Source organism: Rhea pennata, chromosome 2 (assembly GCF_028389875.1).
Source record: "Rhea pennata isolate bPtePen1 chromosome 2, bPtePen1.pri, whole genome shotgun sequence".
Classification (NCBI taxonomy): domain Eukaryota; kingdom Metazoa; phylum Chordata; class Aves; order Rheiformes; family Rheidae; genus Rhea; species Rhea pennata.
This window is the reverse complement of record NC_084664.1, coordinates 97,929,168-97,945,146: the sequence shown is the minus strand read 5'-3', so window position 1 is coordinate 97,945,146 and position 15,979 is coordinate 97,929,168. Positions and strand designations below refer to the sequence as shown.

Genomic DNA, 15,979 nt, shown 5'->3' with positions numbered 1-15,979 from the left:
AGCAGGGATAATTAACTCAGAGGACTAATTTCTGTTTCTAGGAGCAGGTGACTGTAGTTGTAGGAGATAGCTGAGATGTGATGCCTATTTTGGTTTTCTTTGCAATTAAAATCTGTTTCTTACATTTTCACTATTGCAATTTGTAAAGTTGGGGAAATGGATGGAGAGATTCTTTTATCTCCCTCCCAGCAGCAGATATATCCAGAGTTAACTGGTGAGTATCCTGCTGAGATCTTCATCTTTTGAAGAAGATAAAAGAAAAGGTCAGCATTTTTCAGCAACAGTATAGCAGCTAGAGTCTGTTCTTCTAGGTCTTTGATGAGAATTAGAAAACAGAAAATATTTTTACTGATCACAGACAGGCACTTTTGTCTGTCTCACCATTGCTGAGTAAATTGTTCACCTTTTGTAAGGACTTTATACCAGCCCTTTTTCCCAGGTCACAAATAGGGTGCTCCAGAAAAGTCGTCCAAGGATAAGCTGTAAGAGACTCTAAAGGAGCTCTTGTGTCACAGTGCTCCTCCCTGTGAGCCATAAGAGCTGTAAGGTAGATGCCACAATATCAGGCATGTTATATGCTGCTTGTAGCCTTGGACAGTATCCCCCTTCAGTTATCATCACAGAGCAGCAAAGGAAGTTAACACAAAAACACTAATGCTGAGGTCTGATTAGAATCAAGAGAAGCAAGGAAGTGCAGAGCTGAGATTTATATGCTGACCTTAATTAGCTCCATTGTTCTTGGGAGCTGAAGCATACACAATGAGCAGCATTGTGCTTGCATCTCCAGAGCTTTTCGATACCTAAACATAAGAAAGAGTTCAGTGTGCTTTCGAGGCCTTGATTTTTGTGTGTGTTGCTTTAAAGAATACCTAAACTCATCTTGTACATTGTCAGGTTGTGGGGTGAGGTTTTTTTGTTTTCTGGAAATGATAAAAGGGATGCCCTTCTCTCAGGAAATTGAGGTTTCTGGAGTGGATTGTGCCAAGGGGAAGATGGCCTGACATAGCAGCGTAATACCACCCTCCTCACGGGCAATAACATAAATCTCCGTGTAACAGAGTGTATTCAGCATAGCTTAGTGCTGCTTTGTTACCCATGTCACAGTTCAAATGAGCACAAGCCACTTGACAGATTAGACTCTCGTCGCAGAGCACATGGCTGTGTGAGACCTTGATCTTTCTGCCTAAGTACCCTTGCAGGAACATCACCTCCTTTAGAGGGTTAGTGTTCCCAGGAATATATCTCCCCTTCCCAACTTAAAGAACTACAAAATAAATACAGGCCTTAGCTGAGCAGACACTAGAAAATTCAGGTTGTCTTTGCGGGGAGCTGAGGTGCTCTTAGTCTTTTGCCATAATCATGACATTGTGTGATTCTCATAAGAGATGTTAGCTCTGGAGGTTAACATGCGATGTGTAGTGTTGCTGACATTTAAGTTGGTGGTTTATATTCTTACCTGTGCTTCAGCTGGGTGATTCTGTGTAGAAAATGCTGATTGCTGAGAAGGTTTGTATGTTAAGGTTATCTCCATGTAGCGCTTTGTACATGCAAAGCAGAAGCACTTGCATCGCTTCTGTAATGAGCGTGCATTTGATCTGACTGTTGTCTGAAAAGACTCTGAAGCCAAGTCCTAAAGAGAATGAGGAAGAAACCTATCTCAAACTGCACTTGTGGTTGCTGTCGTTCTACCTTTAATGTAGGTCTCCTACCTTTACCTTTTCTCTCCCTTCACCCCAGTATCTAACCTGCTCAACCTGTTCCCGTTCAGCATGCTGGAACCAGCAAACTGCAGAAGGTACCCCCTCTCGGGGTCAGCGTTTGTTTTTCTTTTCTCCTTTCTTTTGGAAGCAGGCTGTTCATTAATGGTAGATTTTCAGTTTTTACGGAAACTTTTTCTGGCTTAAAAAAAAAAAAAGGGAGGGATCTTGGCATCTGGGCTTAGCCAGTGCCTTTCACTCAGATTTTTGAGCTGTGATGCTTAACTTGCATGATACACAGCTTCAGCAAAGATGTGTGCTATAAACCGTCAGTGCCATTATACAATTGGTAAATAGCACAAAACATACAAATACTGCTTTGTCTTCCTCAAGGGCATTTTTTGGTATTTTGACTTCTCCAAATTGTTCTCCTAGCTAAAGTTTTTCAAACACTCTCAGTGATTTTTAGCAAGTCTTCAGAGCCAACTCTCCAGTGCTTCATGTGGAAAGCTTTCTTAAAACAGAGGAGGCAAACAACTTCTGTATGGTTCGTTTTCAACATCGAGTTATCTAAATTTGTAGTCTTCCTGGGCTTCAGACTGAAGGTGATGAGAGTGAGATAATCCGTATTTGTGAGGGACTGCACTGAAATTAATTTTGTTCTAGGGCGGAAGTTCCCAAACTCCCTGTATTCCTCAGCGATTTCTGTTGATTCCTGTAAAGCAGCGCGAGTCATGCTGGGACTCTGTTTGCCCCCACTACACTTGACTAAACAGACATGTAACGAGACGTGAAACCTTTTCCTAGCGCTTTGCTGCTCGGATAGGGGATGCTGTGAGATCACGGTTGGTGAGGAAGCAGGACCACATGTTCAGGAACAGGAGAGGAAATGGTCTAAACACGTGAAAACTTCTCCTACTGGCATGCAGACCTCGGCGCTGGGAAAAGTTTGTAGAAGCAGTGTGTGCAGCGATAACCCTTACTTCCTTGCCCCTCGAGTCACTTGGCAACTGCGGCTATCAGGGGAATGCGGAGACCCTGCTCTAACGAAGATGTGCTTTTGTTATCTGGTGCAGCTTCCTTTGTGTGCGTGCGCGCGCCGGGGGGCAGGGGAGGGTGGTCAGCACCATCTGCGCAGCATCCCCAGCGTTGCTCTGGCTGTCTGTTTTTTCCTCCTTGAGCTGTGTGACGCAGCAAGTTGTTCTGCACCATGTGCCATCAGTATTGCTCAACAGCAGAGTGTGACAGGACAGCAACTGCATTAGGGCTCTGCCTGGTTTCTGGGAAGAAGCTGAGGGTTATGTTTGCTTGGTTGTTAAGGGGTGAGGTTTTGGGGAGAGACAGGACATACCTGGGATGACTTCAACCATGTTTACCCTTAAGAATAAAACTTTTTTTCCCTACTAACATCCCTTCTCTCTCTCTCTTTTTTTTCTTTTTTCCTCCTGATGCTAAAATTTAAAACGGCTTTAACTGTCCTCACCATCTAATAACACTTCCTTTTCTTTTAAAATGAAGTCTCCTAAGAAATCAACTGCAAAGTCATTGGCTAAACTTACATACTGTGATAACTAAAGGAGGTGCCTGAAAACCACAAGTTGCCAAAAAGATGAAAGAAAATAGCAACCCAGAAAGTCCTCAGCCAGATTTTTGGTACACTTTTAAAAATACTATCTCTGCTTAATTTTACTATTGTTAATAAACCTTTCTCTCGAGGCTTAAAGAATCACAGGAGACTCAGAAAGATGTTTCTTCTAAGCTGTCCCTTATTAAACAGTGTCTTAATGGCATAGAGGTCTCTGTTCAGTATTTGGCACTGTTAATTTGGGTCCCCTCTGAATCTGCTGCAAACTGCATGCAGGAGGTTTGATGAAGTGATACTGGGAAGTTCATATTGCCTTTCTGTGCTCTTTTGTCATCTCTTATGCAAGATTTGATGAGAACTGCAAATGAATGCTTTCTTTTCCTGTCCTTTGGGAAGCTTTGCTTTGGAGGCATGTTTTGAATCACTTCCCTGTCACAGCATCATCAGGCAAATATTTGTCTCCGTTTCCTTCGAGGTGCTCTGACACCACTTCTGGTAGAGAACAGGGATAACTTCGAGCCAAGATGGCAATGCAACTGTATCAATCTAAGCTTGTTTGAACTTGTTGATTCTGTGTAGCAAGTAGTTGCTTGCATATCTGTGAATACAGCATAATTATTCAGAAAGGGTACTCTATCCCTGCTCCCCCTTTTGGATTTGTATGTCACTGTCTTTCTTCTCACTCAAGCTAACAGCTTGTAACATCCACAGCAAAGCAAATTTTTGTTCTAGGACAAAAATACAAAATGGTTTGTGTGCATGTGTCTGTATCATGTATCCTTAGGTATCATGTATTGGCAGCTGTGTGAGACTGGTTAAATTTGCAAGCTGCCCTGGTAGCACTGGAAAGGAATATGAGTTGTCACTTGAACATAATCACAGGTGGCTTTCACAGCCTAAGAGCGCTCAGGTAGCCTTGGTGGATCTAAATAATAATGTTGATGTCATTCTAATGATGCTGTCTGCCACCCCACTGTAAGGTAATTTGGGCTTGGAGGGGTAAGCCTCATTGCACAGGAGGGAGACAGGCAAGGCAGCAGCCTGCTGCACGCTTTCAGGGACACTTAAGGCGCATCTGCAGGGCACCGCAGGAGGTGACGATTTGCAGAGCATCATGGAGGGGGCCGTGACGCCCCTGCGGTGCAGGGGGCTGATTCACGCTGGGCCGCCGTGAGGCTTTCAGGCTGGGTGGCTATGCTGGCAAGGTGACACCGGCTCAGGCACAGGCTGCAAAGGCTTGAGGATCTTCTGCTTTGCCTGGATGCAGACATGCCGCCAAAATGAGTCAGCTCTTTCCAATCTGATCCTTCCCAAGACGTATTTGTCCCACCCTGCTCTTCTGATGGGATCACTTCACTGTATTAATTACAGTGGCTTTCTTATTAGCTTAGCCGTAGAGTTGCCTTGCTGCGCAGCTTCTCTTTGTTTATCCCTTGCTAGCATTAATCACTGCGTGCCACTAGAATGTTCGGTGGTACTTGAGATCTGTTTTGAGATTTCTCCACAGTTGTAAGAGGGCATATCCCAAAATGTTGGCTTCTTGGTCTTGGAATGTTTGCTGACTTGCTGTGAAGTGTGCGTGCCTGTCAGTCTGTTTTTTGTTTTTTTGGGGTTTGTTTTTTGGGGTTTTTTTTTTTTTTTTTTTTTGAGGCTACAAATAGCAGACAAGTCAATAAGAAAAGACAAACAGAAGCTCTTCCAAATACGGATCATGTCTGATTTGCAAAATTACCTGCATCTTTTTGGTTTCTGATTGCAGCTAGCAAGGGCTGGGTGAATTGCTCTCTTAAGTGGCTGCTGTTGGTAATTAGTACTGGAAGTACATTGTCGATACAGATTCTCTACATGTTTTAACAAACAAACAACTGACTAAACTCTTTAACCCAAGGGTATAATGTTACTGTACTTTGGACTTCAGTTCCAGTCATATTCACGAGACTCTAAGAGAGTTGGCAGCAGTATATTAAGTGATTGCTCCTGAAAATGCTGCTGCTTTACTTTATGTTTGTTCAGAATGTGCTTCCCAAGCATGTCAAATGGCAGAAGTGATGAAGAGGAGTTCTGTGTGTTTTTCCTGCATTTCTAGATCAGTTAGGCTGAAGCAAGATTTGCTAAGCAGAATGAAACAGTGACAAAGGTGATGCAGCCTTGATGTATCTCTCAAAAGAGACAGACCATCATAATTTTGAAGGCTGTCCTCTCTTACAATGTGAGCTATTTTTCATTACATGGGGCCTGAAAAAATATAATGAACTGAACTTCAACATTTCTTGCATGCATCTTGAACTCGCTAGATCTGATATGGTGGTACAAAGTTGAAGCTTAGATAAAGCAGACATTTTTTATACTGAAATGTTTTCTCATGTTTTGAGTAATAAATATGCTCTTTACTGTAGATTCATAGAATCATAGAATCAGTAAGGTTGGAAGGGACCTCTGGAGATCATCTAGTCCAACCTCCCCACTCAGCAGGGTCACCTAGAGCATGTTAGACAGGGTTGCATCCAGGCGGGCCTTGAAGATCTCCAGAGAAGGAGACTCCACAACCTCTCTGGGCAACCTCTGCCAGTGCTCCCTCACTCTCACAGTGAAGAAGTTCCCCCTCACAGCCAGGTGGAACTTCCTGTGCTTCAGTTTCTGCCCATTGCCTCTTGTCCTGTCACACGGGACAACTGAGAAGAGTTTGTCCCTGTCCCCTTGACACCCTCCCTTCGGATACTTATACACATTGATAAGATTCCCCCCTTAAGTCTTCTGTTCCCCAGGATTATTGAAAATACATTGATTCTTGGGAAATTACTTACTTTTATTTGAAAATAGGAGTATTAAGTGAAAGATGCCAGGGAAGAAAACATGGAATAGGTAAAGCAATTGTGTCAGATAAGTTGCCCTTAGGGCATCAGAGCAGCTCAGTCCTCCTGAGACTAGCCTGGTAGCTCTTTATTAAAATATATCATAAATAAGGTAAAGCATAGAAGGCTCTAGTTTTTTATTCTTAGTCTCTAAATGGATGTGTGACTTGCTCCTGTCTTCAGATAGCTATAAAATGTATGAGTATCATCCGCTTGAATTCTGCATCAGACTGCTCAGAAATCATGATGGCAATGAGAAACAGCTGTGTGGAAGTACAGCAGAGTATAGGGCACATCTAGTGGTAAAGTGAAGAAACTTAGAATAATATGTGGGATATGAAGTCAGAACCCAAACCTGATCCTGTCAAGTGATCTCTCTGAACCGATAATGCTCAGATTTGTTGGCCTTCCAACTGTGTTTCCACAGGAGTGGAGATGTGAGGGAGGAGGAGGGTGTTTATAGACGCACTGAATCCTGCACTCAAGAATTAATCTTGATTTAGATCCTGGGACTTTCCCAACGGGGCCCCAGTGAATTTGCTTGCTGCTCCCCCTCTTGTCATGCTCCTCCTCATCAAACCTACCTGGCATAAAGCTCCCTTGACTGAAAGCCAGCAGTGCTTGTGCTGCTGAAGTTAGAGAGGAGAGACTTGAACCCTGGACTGTGCTCAGAGGCTATGGAAACTGCCGTTTTGTTCCTTACATTGCTTTTGCCCTGGCTGCTGAGCCAGGCAGCCCCCATCTCTCTTAGGGATGGGGAGCAAGTCAGCAGCCATGGCAGCCTGGGCTGCTAAGGTGCTTTCTTCCTCCTGGAGTTAGAGGTGAGCGATTCCCACTCATGCTGAGGGATACTGCTTCTCTGAGAGACAAAATGGTGCTGAACAACTGATCCGCATGCAAAGCAGGGCCTCTGGGATTTGTTCATAATTCAGTGGGACCCAGGAGCTGGGAGCAGCTGCGTTTTGCAGTTGCCTGTCTCAAGATGCATCTGACTCCTAGGTCTAGCTTTGAGCCAGCCAGTCAAAATCTTCCCACGTTCCGGCTTTGGCAATGATGCTGTAGGCTGCCCTGCCTCAAGACCTCCAGAAAGCTTATATGATCAACATGCAAATCCCCTCTGCATTAAGAAAAGACTGCAGCCTTTCTGGAGATGCAATTCAGACTGGGATGTGACCAGTAAAAGCTACATATCAGTGCAGTAGGATACACATTTTTTGTTTTGTTCCCCCTTCTGCCATGAGGCGCCTCCCTTAGGCATTGATAAACCACCATCCAACAGGGAAAAAGGAATAAGGCACTTGAGTTCAGTATTTGTTTATTTTTACAAAAGTCTCCTCTTCAATGAAAAGTAGTGAAGTGTTCTTCACTTGTAACTGTTCACCCTTATGAAATCATATTCTGTGTGTGTTTCTGCCTGTCTGTTTTTAAAAAAAAGCAAAAGCCAAAAAAAGAGAAGCTGGGGCAATTCTTGTGCAGTGTGATCTTTGTCGCTGTGTTCTCATGACCATTGGAGGGAAGAGGAGAGTTGTAGCAGAAGAGGAAGAGGATTCTCGTAAAGAGGATGGAATAAACTAGTAAAGCAGTTGAAAAATGGGATTTTGTTAGAGGCCTGACTGGCACATAGTCATAGCACAGTTGGATCCTGTTGGCTCACCTGTGAAATTCTTTTTATGAGAGGATGGGAAGAGAATGAAAGGAGAGCTTTTTCATGTACAGCTGTGCTGCAAAAAGCAGAGCGTGTAGCAAGTTATATGCATTTTTTGCATAGCAATTCTTAAACATGAGAGTTCAGTTTAGAGGTGGAACAGACCTTATTGGGAAAAGACTTAACTTCCTCTTTTCGTTTTAGGATTATTCTTTGCAAATTCCTCTTCTGGCACAGTGTCTAGTCTCAACTTAAATAGAGTTCCACTGCTTTCTCTGAGAGATTAATCAAGACTGACTAGCACTTAAGGGCTAAGGAGTCATCCCTAGTGTTCAGCTTCCATTTTTACTTCATTTTATGCTGTTAATCCTAGTTGCATTTTAGTGTCCCATCTTCAGTGCTGTCCAAGGCTATGCATATCTGCATGCATGCATGCTGGGGAGACTAATAGCCTCCATATGAAGTACGAATTTCAGGAGGACTTTATGCATTCCCTCACTCCTTCGCTGTTATTTGTGTTGCTCTGTAGGATGGCTCAGAGCCACAAGTAATTGATTTAATTTAGAAGAAAGCAACGTTCCATTAGCTGTGGCTCTGGCTTTCTTCTGAGCTGAAGTTGTCGTCACTTAAGAGCTGCTTGGCACGTGTTATTGTAACCTGGATCTGTGGCTTAACATCAGCTTTCCTGTGAATCTCTCTTATTTTGCTCTTTTTTTTTCTTCACATTTAAAATGCTGAGAGTTTATCTTCGCTTTTCAGAATTGAAGACTCATATCAGTTTCCTTTATCACAGCAGATGCTGAAAGCCAGGCCAACTTATGATCCTGACTTTCATATTCAAAATATGCCAGTGTTGTCAGGCCAAAATATGTCATTGTAGTCACAATGGGAAAACAACTTTTAAGCACAGCTTTGTTCCTGCATTTTCAGTGATACATGTGAGATCTAATCGAGGCAAAAATCTTCTGAAGGTGGGTAAGGCAACACAAATACTGTTGTTTCCCCCTACCCTCCTTTAATTAGGAAGCTTTTTAAACAAAAAAAGCCCTGGTGAAGGGACTGTTTAACTTTTAAAGAAAACATGGTAGACGTGGATGCCGCTTGGCATCTGCTGCTGTTCAAGCCAAGCTGAGTGATAAATGTTTTCTCAAGGCAGAATGGCATCCCTATTGCAAAGTAAAAGAGAGAGGTGAAGATTGTGTCTGTCCTTTGTACTGTTTTCCTTTATCTTCCCACTTATCTTGGGTTGTAGCTCTAGTAATCTCTTTCCTCTCCACCCTTGACTTGATGTAGTGAAACTTGCTTAACCTGTCAAAGGAATAAACCTGCTCCCTGTAATGTGGACAGGCTGCAACTCTCCTTGAGTACTGTGGAACTTGCTGCTTTGGTTTCGGGGTTGGCTTTTTTTTTTTTTTTTTTTTTTCCTTAATAATTGCATGCAGAGGGCTATCATAGTGTCTGTGATATTTGACCTACACAGTAAAAGTCAAAGGTGCAGATGGAGTGTCTTCCTGTTTATAGTTCAATAGCTCAGGCCACTTCCTTTCAAATGTGCAAGGCTGAAACATGAAGAGATTCCCACATTCCTTGCAGTGGGCAGGGGTGCTGCTCTGGCGCAGGGCACGGCAGAAGCGTGCATGGGAACGCAGCAGGGAGAGTTAGTAGCTGCCACCAAATGTAGCACAGCACCAGCGCTGTCATGCTGCACCTGAATTAACAAACTCTGCCTTCTTAGCATATATTACATTGCAAATGTGGCTGGACGAACTGCTTTGGGGACTTGCAGGAGCCAGGGTGTTTGCATGCATTATGTCATGCCATGCAGAGGTGCCAGGCCAGGCTGACACGAGCTTGGAAATCTCCACTGTTTCTCCTGTTTGTAAACTGTGGATGTGCCATCGCACCCCTCTCAAGGAGGAGCAGCACCACTGAAACAAGCGGAGTTAAACAGATGGGAAAACAGCAGGAGGAAAGAACCTAGCCCTAAGGAAGCTGTTTTGCATGGGTAGCTACTGAACAGGAATTTTGTATGCTTGTTAGTGACAGAAAGGAATCTTTAACAGAACACAGAAACAAAAAGTCCCACACTTACTGTATGGAAGGAGATTTTTGTTTATTTGTTTGTTTTCTGGGTGAATGTGATTTTTGCTTGACTGCTTTCGCTCTCTAGCTCTCTGAAGAGTAACCGGCCAAACAATGTTAGCTATGCATCAGCCAAACTGCCAGAAGGTTAAGCATGCAGGCCTTGTGTGTCTGTCTGTGTCTGGGGTGGAGAGGACAGACAGGCATAGGCACAAGAGCTCATCACAACTTGGAAAGCAGTTTTTACCAAAAACAAAACCAAAAAAACTCAAACCCCACCTTCCAGGATTTGCTTTGCTTGTGCAACTGGATACTACGTTTTTGGCTTACTGTTGTTCCCACTTGCTTTTCAAGTTCATCTTCAGCTATTGTGCATAGAAGTCCTTTGAACAAATAGACTGGTTTCTTTTTTGTTATTCTTGCATGAATACAGGCAACTGCTCTTAACGCTGTTGATTTCTCATCCACAGAAAGCTCGGGGGTTGGCTTGGCTAGCATGAGAAGTTAGAGCAGTGCCATAGGGAGGGAAAAAAAATACTAAGGAAAGAAAAGAATAAAGACAGTGAAAGAGAGCCTGGAAGGTGGCAAGCCACAGTACCTGTAGATAACTTGCTTGTAGATTTTGCAAACCAAGGTAGCTTAGCTTTATGCAAATAAATCAGTCACTGTTGGTTTATAGTGTTATGAGGCTACCACAAGGCTAAGGAAGGGGAGTGCACAGCACTTCTGAGGCTGCATCAGCCCTCTGACCACTCCCTGTGTCCTTTATAACCTGGAGAGAGCCAAATCCTCTAAGGTTAAAGCTTCCTTTTGGTCCCAGCCAGGTGCTTGATGGGGAAAGAGGTCAAGACAAATTCAGCAGCATTTCTGTCTGTCCTGCCAGGCACACACAGATGCTCTCTCCTCTTTGAACTCCCCGGTGTGACAGATAGACACAGCTAGCATGTCCCCCAGTGGCTTCAGGAGAGTCTGACCGTGGGTCAGTTTGGTCCATGTGTTATCTTGAAGCATCATGGCCTTGGCATCCAAAACTAAAATTGATTTATGTCATAACACTCGGGCAGTTATGAGGACATACAAGACTCATCTAGATTACAACATTCTCTCATGTTTGAATATGATAGCGAACAGTCAAGTTAAATGACATAGTCTTGGTGGTGTGACTTCTGAAGGAGCATGACCAAATGCCGTTAACATTGTCTCCCTTGTGCTGCTTTGAAGTCAGTCCTGTGGATAAACTGTCCCGTGCATTCCTGCACTCCGATTCTTCAGTGTTAGAAGCAAAAATTTCCATTCCACTTGAGAGATGTGGGAGCCTAAGTTTGATTTCCCCCCTCCCCCCAATAAGCACTTGAGTGCTATAAACTGGAAGGGTAAAAAAGGAGTAAAAGCCCTACATCTGTTTGGGGCGGGGGGGAGCAAAATACCACCTGAACTTTGAATACTCAAAAGGAACAGCTTGGGAACGATACCCCCCTCCAGTTCCATTCAGTTAGATGAAAGGTATCTTCCTCAGACTGCAAAAATGGAAAACCGAGAGGCAAGTGGATCAGGTATACAGACATTCATGAGGTTGGGCCCTTTTGTCCCTCATTTCACATCCAAGAACCAAAGAAACATGCTAGATTTGTATCAGTCTATCTGCTGCTGTTTAGGAACACAACATCTTGCATTTATAGAACTTAAAACTTTTTGAAGACGTATGAGTGTGTCCTACAGAACCTTTGTTCCCCTTTTCCTTTTCTTTATGTGACAAAGCATAGTTGTTACATTGGTGTTGGGGGTTTGTAAACATGTTTTGGCAGTATGGAGTTTGCAAGCGATACTTGCTGCAGCTTAGCAGTGTTACGAGATGCACCTTGACCTCAAATTTCCAAGTTTTAGTTGAAATGGGATTCGAGGGTGCACCAATATGCTGTGTTAAGAAGGAAAAGGCTAAGAGTATTTAGGAAGTGCTGCTGTGACGGATTGTTTTTTACTGATCCATTTGGGGTACTGTCTGAAATAAGAAGAGGAGAGCAAACTGAAGACTAGGCACTTCTTTGCATTGAGAGGAGTGGATGCTAAGCTGCTGTTTTTTTCTTACTATTAGGCTACCACACTAGGCTGTGGCGTGATGTGTGTGGTGCACGTGGGGCCGGGAGGCAGCGAGCGTAGGGACTAAAACATATGTGGACTTTTGAGCCCTCATGTACATGCTGAAAGACTGTCTCCTTCCCCCTCCTGCTCAGGCACATGAAGATTCACGAGAAGGACCCGAACAGCACAGCGAGTACGACTCCCCCATCTCCTCTGAAGCGCCGGCGATTATCGTCTAAACGGAAGCTTAGTCAAGATGCTGAGACAGACAGAGAGGAAAGGACACCTGCAAAAAAGGTTCTTTACAGAGCACGAAACGAAAGACTTTCCTGCCTACCTCCTAAACTTTCAGTGGTTGTATTTATGCAGATGGCATAGAAATACAAAAAATGTGGTCTTTTTGCAGTCCTGTATGTTTCAAGATACTGTTTTTTGCTGTGTAACTTAACAGTGTGTTCTGAGGTAGAAAACAAATTTCTAATTTCAGACCTCACAAGAATTACAGACTTCTTAATTATTGTTTAAATTTTTAAATCCTAAGTTTTATATTGCATAGTTAACATTGGATGAGGAGAGGATGAACTGTTTATTCTGCACTGCAGCTTTTCCCCTAGTTTTTTTTTTCCTGTTTAATTAAAGTAGTCTTGCAAGATAGCAGTTTGAACTTTCAAAAAACAGTGTTTACTTCAAAAGCAGCAATGATTTAGATTTTTGCATTTTTATTTTTTTGATCTGGAGAACAAAAACACTATAGTGTATTTCACTTTAGTAGTAGCATAATCCTGCATTATTAGAGATGCAGAAATAACCAGAAGATATTTATTTGAAGGGTAGGGTTTTGTTTATGAAATATTCTGTTGCATTTCAGTCATTTATATAAAATTTACAGCAGCTGCCGAGTTTATTCTTTCAACTTGCAATCTTTAAATGGCGAAGTAGTAGCAACTGAATTAAGTTCAGCATCTCTCGTTTCTGTCCATGTTTTTCTTCCTGTAATCAGAAGAGGGCTGTAGAAAATGTGCAGAAGTTCACTGCTTTTCCATGGACTGCTCGAGTTAGTAGTTGGCAGTAACTCAGTGGCATAAATAATTTAGGCTGACAGCCTGCCTGGCTTTCTGAAGGGGGAGGGATGCTGGTTTAGTGGTATGTAAACATGCAGGTTTGTTCAAATCACAGTTTCTTATTAGAACCGAAGTATCCATGACTTAGCTAAACACTTTTATCTCTTTTGGAGCCTCCATCTCTGCTGTGCATGTTCTTACACACACACAGTCTCTCTCACTCACCCTCTCTCTCTTGCCGAAATGAAGTCATTTCTGATAGCCTGCAGCAAAGCTACTTCATTTTTAAGAGAACTCTGAATAGACTGTGCATTTGGTTTGTTGCTTAAAATTCACTTTAATGATTTTTTTTTTCTTCCCTCTCTCTGAAGGTTGTTGAGGACTCTCAATCCGGTGAAGGGGATAAGAAGGCTGAGGAGGAAGTTTATCATTGTCCAGTGTGTTTCAAAGATTTTTTTTGCAAGTATGGACTGGAGTCCCACATGGAGACACATCCAGATAACTCGCTGAGGTAAGATGTAGGCCTGAGAGCATTTCTGGTCACCAGATGGCCTGAGGGAGCCTGCTGGGGAGGAGGAGAGAAGGAAGCTCTGCTCAGACCTGTTGAATGACCCCATTTGCGATTTTAAACAGTTTTAAAGATGTTTCTGCCTCGTCTTGTGTCACCAGGGTGCTATTAGGCTTGATTTTAATGCTTTTTGTAAATACAGGAAATCTTGCCAGCTAGAAGCTGCGTGTGTTTTTGGAGGAAATGGGAGCACCCTTTCTTTTTCCCCAAGTGCATCTCAGTAGTTACATAAGACTGTAAGAATGTGAGCATCACAGAATTTCAACATGCGTAAAACATGATGAGAAACTTTATAGAAGTATTTGAGTACCAACCTGTGTGATTTTCTGCCTGGGGCTGGAAGGCTGGACATAAAAGTTTGGTTGTTTGTCATGTGAGTGAGTGAGGATAGATGAATTTCTGTTTCCAGCCTTGCAGTAAAATGTGTTATGCTTTTCTATCTGTTGAGGATAGGGAATATTCTGGATTTTAGCTTAAACTAGTTTCTCTTAACAAGGAAAAATTAGTTATTAATTGTTTGGGAAGGTGCTTGGGCTTTTTGTTCTGGTTCAGGTAACTGCTCCTGGGACTCCTGATACTTCTTTATTTCCTAGTTTTTACTGTAGGAAAAAGTAGAGCCAGATACATGAAGACAGAAACAGTATGCTCCAACTCCAATTTAAACATGTAGAAGAGCTGCAATTTAAGAAAATTAGTTTCTCCCTGTGCACAAGCTTGTCTGTGTTTTAATCTTATTTTAGGAGTTTGGGCTATTTAGTGATCTTTTTGGAAGGGTTCAGAATTCAGCATCTTGAAGTGTCAACATTCTTTTCCTGAAAATATTTTCTTAGTAGAATGAGATGGAGCAGAGCTAGACTTAAACTTTTTTTTTCAGAGAACCATAGAAATTATATGTAAAACCATTCTTGGAGGAAAAAAAAAAAAGAATTGGAGAGCTCTTTCCTAAAGTAAGTCCAGCAAATGGCAGTTAATCAGATGAGATTTGCTGTTTCTGAAGTAAATGGAGTATATTTTCATGGTAGAGCAAAACTCAAAAAGTTTTCTGATAGAGCTCCACAACTCCAATGAAAGGAAAGCTGAGAAATTGTTTCCATACAATATACTTTAGAGAAAGTGGTTGTCATACTCTGCTTAGCCCGGTGTCAGCCTCATTTTTGAGCTTTTGTGAAGAGAGAATCTCTTTGTGAGTCTATACACCGTGAAGCTGAGCAGACAGCTGGGTTCTCTTGCTTTCAGTGATGGATAAAGATACCAGAACGGATATCCTTCTCGCTTGGCAGCATTATACTCTGCTGCTGCAAGGCAGAAAGAGGTTGCCTGCAGAAACACACTATTCACACTCTTGCACAACTCTTTGTTAGGAGGCTTGCTTTTGGATAACGTTCTCCTGAAATGGATTTTGCTACCCACGGTTGTGTTGAGCAATGAGGACCGAAAAGCGTCTCTAAATTGAAACCATGATTGTCAGGCTCTGTGGGCATGAGTTAAGGGTGGTGCTGGGATGCTCGGATGTCTTTACGGGCTTGTCTAGACGATGGTAAGGGGGATTTTATCAAATGTTTGCGTAAGCAATTTAAGACATGTCAGTGGAGACAGGGCAAAACAAGGGAGCTTGACAAGAGAACAAGGCTCTCCCTGGTCAGCTAACATGTTCGTATTCAATCTGCCCTGCCTATCTGGTTTAAAACACACCTTTTGTCCTAGTCTAGACAAGTCAAATGACACTGTCTGCTTGGCCCAACCTAGGAGAAAATCCTCTGGTAAGCAGAGTAGTCTGTGCTGTTGTTAAGGTGACTCTTTCGTCACAAAAAGAGGTAGGAGGTGGAAATCCTTGGCAGCTGGAGGCTGTAATTCCGGGTTCGTTTGTAGGATTCAACAAAACAGGCTGAATGTTGTGCAGCATTTTCAACCCTAAGTTAATGTGGTTTTAATGCAACTGAAATGAATCCTCTTGGTGAGACTTCTGGGTATTTTTTTTTTGAGTGAAGGAGGTGACAGAAAGAGAAAAATTTGCTACAGTATTAGAACAGGAGGCATGTACGTATGGGTGTGTTTGTGGTGGGAGAGCAAACTGGAAAATGTTAGAAGGTTTTCATCAAATCTTGGTGTTTCCTTATTGTAAAAAAATGAGAAGTAAGAACTTTCCTTAAATCATAAAAAAAATATATAGCAACTGTGTTATGACCACAGGGCAGGGAGCAAAATATACTCAGTCTTTTTTACAATTAAAAAAAATGTAGAGTCCCTTGATCAGGACTTGTGTGCGGCAGGGATCGGATGTCGTGCACTCCAGAGCCTCACGGTCTGCTTCTGGCAGGTGGGTTTGCAGCTACCGCTTTGGGTACCCCAACACAGCCTGTTTTGTCTGAGCAAAAATAAGCGATGCTCTGTCAGCCTAGGCATGCCGCGC

At 42.8% G+C, this 15,979-nt stretch overlaps 1 protein-coding gene across 1 annotated transcript in view; it reads left to right on the top strand.

The window, feature by feature from the left end:
- Positions 1 to 15,979, top strand: part of RREB1 (ras responsive element binding protein 1) — a 126,304-nt gene that overhangs the window by 71,118 nt on the left and 39,207 nt on the right. Inside the window, exons 6-7 of the mRNA XM_062569994.1 lie at positions 12,093 to 12,237; positions 13,373 to 13,512. Coding sequence (XP_062425978.1) covers positions 12,093 to 12,237; positions 13,373 to 13,512 — 285 coding nt within the window. The remainder of the gene's footprint in view (positions 1 to 12,092; positions 12,238 to 13,372; positions 13,513 to 15,979) is intronic.